This window comes from Colossoma macropomum, unplaced genomic scaffold (genome assembly GCF_904425465.1).
Source record: "Colossoma macropomum unplaced genomic scaffold, Colossoma_macropomum, whole genome shotgun sequence".
NCBI lineage: Eukaryota > Metazoa > Chordata > Actinopteri > Characiformes > Serrasalmidae > Colossoma > Colossoma macropomum.
Genome location: NW_023494791.1, coordinates 26943184 through 26951877, shown reverse-complemented (window position 1 = coordinate 26951877; position 8694 = coordinate 26943184). Strand labels below are relative to the sequence as shown.

Genomic DNA, 8694 nt, shown 5'->3' with positions numbered 1-8694 from the left:
TTATTTCCCAAAAATGTTTATAAATGAGAAGGCATTGGGTTTATATACATATTTTCAAATGCAATTAGGGTATTTCCTTATGTTGCCTACTTCTATATCTTACAAAATAAGATTGTGTCCCTTGTGAGTGTGCAAAAACTCTGCAGAGAGTGACCTAGATACATGCCACGTGGTTGCAAGCCTAGTTAACAAGTGAACAACTAATTTAGCACCTTAAAGTGGTGACTGGAAAGTTAGCATTTGCAGCTAACCATGTATATGTGGTGTGACTCAGCAATTTCTCGATGGTACTTCATGCACTAAGCAAGAGAAAAGTTCTGAATCAATTCAGCCACCACCTCCTGATATTTTCTTCCCAACTCCAATCAATATATGTCTGCTGCTGGTCTGTGATCTGTGGCATGCTTGAGTAACAGCATAGGCAGGGTTGAATGCCTTCTGCTTATGGCATAACTGTGCTTTTAAATAAAGGCCTCTTAACCTCTTCAAAAGGCCACTTAAGATTTGTGCATCGCCTAAGTAAAGTACTTTTAAGTTTCTTAACTACAACCTTGGCAAAGGCTTGTCTTCAAACATGCACTAACAAAATTGAAAATATCTACTATTATAATTAATGTATTCTAATATTAATCAATGCACAGACAGTATGAAAAAAGTGACTTAAGTGAAATGTCTTGCTGTACTTGTGGCCCTTTTTCATCACTCTTATCACTGAAAAAAGCTGACAATACAGTAAAGCTTTCTGAAGTTTCCCTCAAGTTAAAACAAGACAGAGTAGAAAATTAATTCTAGTACAAGCGTTTCAACTATTACCCTCAGTAAATCAATATTCACCTTAAAATAAAAAAGGAATGTTCTTTGTCAAAGTACAGAACACCATACAAGGCTTTTCAATCTTAGAAGGCCATCATGTCTTAGTAATTCCCAATTTTTCTTCCCTGCAGCAAAGCTTAATACATTGGCAGCATGAAATAATTAACACAATTTTTGTAAAAAGTGATGTGTCAAACATGAGATGGCACTGTCAATACCTTATTTGGCACACTGATGATTCACACTGTTTATAGACAGCCTCAAGTTCTGACCTGGAACTTCCCAGCTTTGGTTACATATTTTACACCTTTGAATGGCTTGTACTTCTCCCCATACATGTCCAGTCGATTCACTTTCAGTCCTGTAGGGCACAGAGCCGAAGTCACATTACAGGCAAGCACTTCCTACTGTCATTTCAACAATAAGCATGAGGGATGAATCAATACCATTTTTTTCAGTCCGAGTACATGTTTATTTAGTACTTATTGATAGCGAGTCCGATACCATATTACCTACTTAGAATTGAGCAGTTATTAATGTAAATTTGTGCAACATACCTTAAAATTAAATTATTACAATCTAGATGATTTTAAATGAAGTGCATTAGCTAGCTATGCTACATTAGTTACCTTGGATTGAGTAGCACTGCAGTAGAGAAGAGCAGGTTTTGTCAGAAAAGCTCTTCTGCACAGCCGTAAGTAAAATACGATTCACAGTTTTGTTCTTTGCCTGTCTGTTTTAACAACAGTCTTTGCAGCACAGTGACAGCAGGAATCATATTCGAGGAGTTCACATATGGAGATTTATGTCTTCTCAGTGTCTTTTTGTTTGGCTGGTTGAGCTGTAGTTGAATGCCTGCCTTTAGAGTACTTGGTAATTAGAGTAATTTTGGACCATTTGTATCGGTCCATTCGTCATGCAAGTTTTCAAATTATGCAAAAGAGTGGAGATACGTTTTTTGTGCAACAGCGATGATATGTAAAAACAAAGAAACTGCAAAATAAATGAATTTGTCACAATCAAATGAGAACCTTGCAAAACCTAAAATTTTTAGAATCTTGAAACATTCCATGAAACACCAATAGGAATAATAAATGCTATGATTTGGAATCCAGTTAAAGTTTTTCTCTTCTCCTATTAAGTTACTATTAGTTACAGTTACCATACCAGATACAAGGTTTTATTATGACTGTGATTAATTGCTAAGGCTGACCAATACATGGACCATACGAGTTTGCAACAGCCTTTTTTGTTGACCTACCAAGGCCTTGTTTTCAGCATATAACAGGTACACCTGAACCTTCACTTACCTGATATAGCTAACTGCTGGATCTTGAGGTCGATGTTCAGGCTGGGATTTTCCTCTGGTTTAGGAGCTCCAGACTGCAGACTCAGACTTCCTTTTAAATTTGGGAGTTTCTGTTGGTTAAGTTTCCCAATGTCCCAAACCAAAATCTATAGCAAAAACACAGAGTCACAGACCTCTTATAGCATCTAATGTCTTTTTTCTCTCATAAAAACAACTTCTGGAAAACAATGAAAGGGCTTTGAAAAAAAAAAGTGATCTCTCAAGCCAGAGTTTAGAAAATCACATTCTTTCTGTGCTTCAGCAACACACTTAACCCTAGGCAAGCAAGCAAGCAAGCTGAACAGCACCCAATGATAACAGTTAAGGAAAGCGTCCACTGTAATATCTTTTAGAACTTCACAGCAAAGGATTTATAGTTGTAGTATCTCTTTTCTAGAGTGGTGCATTTAAAAGCTCTACCTTGGTGACTGGGTCATACGTGTAGGTGCCCTGGGTTGCCGTGAGATTGGCACTGAGGACCACTTTAGGCATGTGTATTCTGACTACCACACACTCCACAGTCTTGCCCATGGTCTGCTTTGGACCCACAGTGATATCAAGTCTCCCCGAGGACCCAGTCTCAAAGAAATTGATATTCTGCTTCACATACACTGGAATTGCTACCAAACTATAAAAGAAAACAAATAAATAGTTATTCATTGTGTTATACATGACAAACAGTTGATTTTGATCATTACAATGTTTAATCTTTTTAGGTACATCAACTGTCATGTTAAAGTTCAAAGAATGGATCTTACTTTTGTGCATTCACGTGATAAGACATAAGTCGGAAATTTCCATCTGGGGGGATGAAGGAGAGAACTCTCTCAGACTCCCACCTCTTAAAACGTACACATGGATGGAAACTCACATCATCCAGGAGTCTGGGATTCTACAGCGGAACAACAAAAAATGAGAGATAATAAAAATACAAAATGACATAAAAGATATAACCACTGATCACTGACGAGTTAATACAAGGTACCATTAGATAATACTACAGAGGTTACCTAAAAAGTACAACCTTCTGTAAAAGTAGCTTCATGAGGCAGATGCAACAGCTGCACTCACCATGAATGACAGTGTGAGATCAGGCATTCCTGAGAGTTTTACACAAGCATCAATCACTCCCTGGATTTCAGCAAATACTGTTGTGCCTGAAAATGATGAATGATTCAAATACACATTGTGAACTCTTATGAAATGAGATGTAGAAAAAAAAATGCACAATCAAGACCCTTCGATATCCAAGCTAAATATTACAAAATACTACAAAATATCCTATTAAAAACAAAAACAAAAACAAATAAAATTCAGAAAAGTGTACCAGATTTATCCAGAATGGCATCAATCTCTTCTATCACATCAAAATACGCCTCGTTGTTGGTGTATTTTACACCTGCTCTCCTCCATGGGATTGTGGAGAGCTGTCCAGTTGGAAGAGTCTCCCCAACATTACTGCTGCCTGGGAGGAAAAGAAAATGAGATAAAAAATGCGAAAAGAATTATTTTTGGATTCAAACAGCTCTTTGGTTATGTTTAGTCACAATATTAGATCTGTTTTCTACGTTCACTCAAACTCAAGACAAGCTACTGCCTTGTGATCATTTATAGAAAAGCATATAACTGTGCCTCTAGTGCCTCTATTATATACACACACACACACACACACACATACATATATAAATAAAAAGATATGGTCCTACCAGTGATGGTATTCACCATAGAGCGCAGAATTGTGGGAGGTTTAATAAGCTCTTTCAGGATGTTGGATTCAGTGGCAAGGGGGAAACCATTATCAAGCATTTCTTCCAGGAGCTCATACACTATTACCACATTATCCTTAATGGCAACTTCAGAGCATTCGCCAAAATAATCCTGCATGACAAAATACACCAAAGGGTTAGAACGCTTAGAGTACACACTCTTGCACAGAACAACTCAATGTATCAAATAGCTGTTCATAAGGTTTTCTTGCGAGTACCTGAAACATCTCAGCAACACGATGGAGAAATTCAATGACAAAAAGGGGAGGAACTTCTGTCTGGATGACAGAAACAAAGAAGATTTTCTCCCGGTAGATATTGATAAGGTAGTGATGTGGAGTGCGGATGACAGGAGGCACATTGTCAGGTTCTCCTGCCTTTTCCTGAGCTTCAAAAAAGTAATCACAGACAGATCGACTTATGACACTCTTCCAGTGTTTTTCCAGAAATATGTCGCCAGCATTGTTAATCAGGAACAAACTGTGAATCATGTTGAGCTCTGTAAAAAAAATAAATAAACTGGATTTCAGATATATGAACAGTGATAACATAATTCATTACAGAACTGCAGAGGCACTTCATAATACATCCTGCACCTATCAACATAGAAACTGATGTGTGCCTTATCCTTCTCTTTTTGGTATGCTTTTGGTCTAAAATAGATTGTTAATTTCAGAGCATGAGAAAAAGCTAAGCAGCCCAGAATGAACAGAAGAGAATGAAGTCAAACAGAAAAATATAAAACACTAAATGGAACGGTAAAAAAAAAAAAAAAAAAACATATACTTAAATAAAGCCATTAACAATTTTAAATACTCAAAAAAAATCCTCAAATCCATTAAAAGCATATTAAAAGACATGCAAATGAATAAATTTAACTACCACTTCCGGAATTCAGTCAGTCCATTTTTAGAACTGGACAAATAAAGCATGGTTTATTTCATGCAACTGCAGAACAAAACATGACCTAAAGTACTGTGCAAACATAAGAAGCTGTTCTATTATTATAGCATACATCATATACAATTAATGGCTTGAAAAGCATTTACATTAAAATAAATAGAAATGAGATTAGTACAATAAGTACATTTATGTATGTTAATGTGCTTGCTTAACCATTTCCAGACTTCTCCTTACGGCAGCCCAATGTTATCTGTAGTTATCATCCAACATCTGGTTTGACTAACAGGTGCTTCACTGTATTAAATTAGGTTGCTGGTGGTGAATTTTAACAAATCAGTACAATATCTGGGGGCTTTGGGAATAAATCAGGAACCAAACCTGTGTTTTTCTAAATAGTTCATAAGATATCAACTACTAAAAAACGTTTTGTTGCCTTTTACTGTATTTATGTTTACTTGTATTTATTATAATGTTATACAGCGTTTTAAAGGAACAAAAACACACTTTCTGCCACGATAAATGATTTTAAACAATTTGCTAAGAAGTTTGCATAGTACTGTAGATCCAAATGAACTGACAATAAAGTAATAAATAATATTTGTAAACCATATTTCTTGGGAGGACCCCCATGTCACAGTATAATGTAATAATAAAGAACTACTGAAACCCTGTGCTGTAAGTTTTTAGGAGTCAAGTCTTCCACTTTCCCTACACCTTCAAAGACCCAGTTAAAGTGAGTCAGTTCCTTGGTGGTCACTCCACCTCAAAATTTCAAAGTTAGCTGACGAGGTTAGTTTGCTGACACCCAGCTGTTAATGAAGATCTCGTGATGCTGCAGAGGAACGGGAGCCTGTGATAGACAGCTAGGTTAGCTAACACAGCTAAGAGTTACAGTTTACTCCAGTTATTTATGTAATGACAATGTAAAATCACCGATAGACACATCAGTAAGTTTGTTTGCGAATACGTTTGTTAGTTAAGTTAGTAGGTTATGCCATTCCTTAGTAACACTTAACCTACTTCAGCCAAAAGTTATGTTTGTTTAAGGCTATACCGGTATCTCAGTCTCTCGGCGTTTCTCGGCTACTAAATCAGGTGTTATGCTCTATAATATGTCAAAACACTTGAGTAAATGTTAGCCAAGGCTCTACACAAGTATCAGCTACTTATTTATCAATGAAAAATACCTTTTTTTCGAGCTGTCTTGATAATGAGAAGCTGCAAGTCCTCGCTGGCAATATGGCAGCAGTAGCAGCGCACGGAAGCTTTCTTTAGCTAAGTTACTAACGCGCCTTCGCCACCTATTGTAGAAAACAGAGCAAGAAAATCCACTAATGGACAAGTACGACAAAAGCTTGAGTTAATCTGTATTTTAACATTTTATTTAGTGGGTAAAGATGTCTTTTTGAAACTTACAAAATAGTTTTCGAGCTATTTGTGCTCCGGCAGTAAGTACGGGCAGCTCTGCTCTCCGCGGGCTGCTGCCGCTGTGTGTTTATTTCCTCCAGTGCTCTCTCTCTCACTCCCGGCTGTTCAAGCAAGGTGGCAGGGACGCGTTCTAGTGGACAGCCAGGTAAATGATGGCCACAGGGGAGCCCAAAGCAAAGAAAATAAAACTCGAGGAGAAAGAGAAGGAGAAGGAGATCAGGTGAGCTAAGCACCCAAGGCTGTGGTTTAGGCAGTCTGTTTCTTGTTCTTCAGTGCAGTGAGTGTCATTGCAGCGTGGTGACTGTGTGCACTTAAAATGACCACAGATTTGGATTCGTGTTCTGTGCTGCGCTGTGTGCACTCCCACCGGTCTGTGTAGCTGAGACCATCAGGAATGTTTCACTCATTATTTTCTTGACAGTGACATTGTGCTCTGCTGCTGAGTAGCACTCTGTTTCTCGGCTATGCACTTACGGCGATATTACCCTTCAACAAGTTAAGCTTGTTTTGGGAGACAATTGCAGTCGTCTGCCCCTTTAAGTTTATTTAAGTCATGCAGCTGAGGCTGAAGCTGAGGTCTCGCTGGTCGTGGGAAATCTCAGCGCCGTAGTTATTGTTGGACTTCTGGTTGGGGGTTAACGTTAGCTATAGCTAGCGATATAGCCAGATAAAAGAGATTGCATCTCAGGATTATCAATCTCACTTTGTAAGAAAATTGCCAAATTTTAGATTAAGTATAGGCACCACACTTAATTTTCTTTGTATATTTTCACCGATAATGGTAAGAGATAAGCTCGGCGTTTTTTGCGGATATCCATGCGGTCGTTGGTCATGCTGGGTGTGAAGTCCAGAGGTGCCGCGCCGGTGGAAATCCCGCGCCTCCACGTGGCTTTTGTTGTGTAGCTAACCGTGCAGAGCGCCTCTGACCACACTGACATTAGCGTAGTAACTTAGTGTTCTAGGCGTTTTATTGTGTTTTTGACATTAGTTCAGTACAGACTCAGCCTAATATTACTACTTACCCTCTGATGCGCCTATTTAGGCTGTCAAAATATCTATATCAAAAATATCAAAGTATTTTTTGATGCCAGTAACATTTTCTGATAAGGACATTATAGAATATCAAACTGTCCTCCCTATACGTTTCAATACTGGTAGCATTTTCTAATAAGGTGATTTAGGGTATCAAAATATCCTACCTGTAGTTTTAATGCTGGTAGTATTTTCTGATAGGGTGATTTAGGTTATCACAATATACTATCTGTAGTTTTAATACTGATAGTATTTTCTGATGGGGTGATTTAGGTTCTCACAATATACTGTCTGTAGTTTTAATACTGATAACACTTTCTGATAGGGTGATTTAGGTTCTCACAATATACTATCTGTAGTTTTAATACTGATAACACTTTCTGATAGGGTGATTTAGGTTCTCACAATATACTATCTGTAGTTTTAATACTGATAACACTTTCTGATAGGGTGATTTAGGTTCTCACAATATACTGTCTGTAGTTTTAATACTGATAACACTTTCTGATAGGGTGATTTAGGTTCTCACAATATACTATCTGTAGTTTTAATACTGATAATACTTTCTGATAGGGTGATTTAGGTTATCACATATACTATCTGTAGTTTTAATACTGATAGTATTTTCTGATGGGGTGATTTAGGTTCTAACAATATACTATCTGTAGTTTTAATACTCATAGTATTTTCTGATGGGGTGATTTAGGTTCTCACAATATACTGTCTGTAGTTTTAATACTGATAACACTTTCTGATAGGGTGATTTAGGTTATCACAGTATACTATCTGTAGTTTTAATACTGATAACACTTTCTGATAGTGATTTAGGTTATCACATATACTATCTGTAGTTTTAATACTGATAGTATTTTCTGATGGGGTGATTTAGGTTCTCACAATATACTATCTGTAGTTTTAATACTGATAGTATTTTCTGATGGGGTGATTTAGGTTCTAACAATATACTATCTGTAGTTTTAATACTCATAGTATTTTCTGATGGGGTGATTTAGGTTCTCACAATATACTGTCTGTAGTTTTAATACTGATAACACTTTCTGATAGGGTGATTTAGGTTATCACAATATACTATCTGTAGTTTTAATACTGATAACACTTTCTGATAGGGTGATTTAGGTTCTCACAATATACTATCTGTAGTTTTAATACTGATAACACTTTCTGATAGGGTGATTTAGGTTCTCACAATATACTATCTGTAGTTTTAATACTGATAACACTTTCTGATAGGGTGATTTAGGTTATCACATATACTATCTGTAGTTTTAATACTGATAGTATTTTCTGATGGGGTGATTTAGGTTCTCACAATATACTGTCTGTAGTTTTAATACTGATAACACTTTCTGATAGGGTGATTTAGGTTATCACAATATACTATCT

General features: G+C 36.8%; 2 protein-coding genes across 2 annotated transcripts in view; one reads left to right on the top strand and one right to left on the bottom strand.

Annotated features, from left to right (window-relative positions):
- Positions 1-6347, bottom strand: ap3m1 (adaptor related protein complex 3 subunit mu 1). The gene is made up of 10 exons (XM_036574693.1): positions 6247-6347; positions 6018-6131; positions 4146-4426; positions 3868-4039; positions 3489-3626; positions 3233-3318; positions 2920-3053; positions 2582-2789; positions 2124-2268; positions 1-1174 (listed from the first exon to the last, which is right to left on the bottom strand). The coding sequence occupies exons 3-10, from the start codon at positions 4416-4418 to the stop codon at positions 1074-1076; spliced, it is 1257 nt and encodes a 418-aa protein (XP_036430586.1). The 5' UTR covers positions 4419-4426; positions 6018-6131; positions 6247-6347; the 3' UTR covers positions 1-1073.
- adka (adenosine kinase a) overlaps positions 6327-8694 on the top strand; it is a 165340-nt gene continuing 162972 nt past the window's right edge. Inside the window, exon 1 of the mRNA XM_036574694.1 lies at positions 6327-6478. Within this exon, the coding sequence (XP_036430587.1) occupies positions 6408-6478 (71 nt within the window). The 5' untranslated portion in view covers positions 6327-6407. The remainder of the gene's footprint in view (positions 6479-8694) is intronic.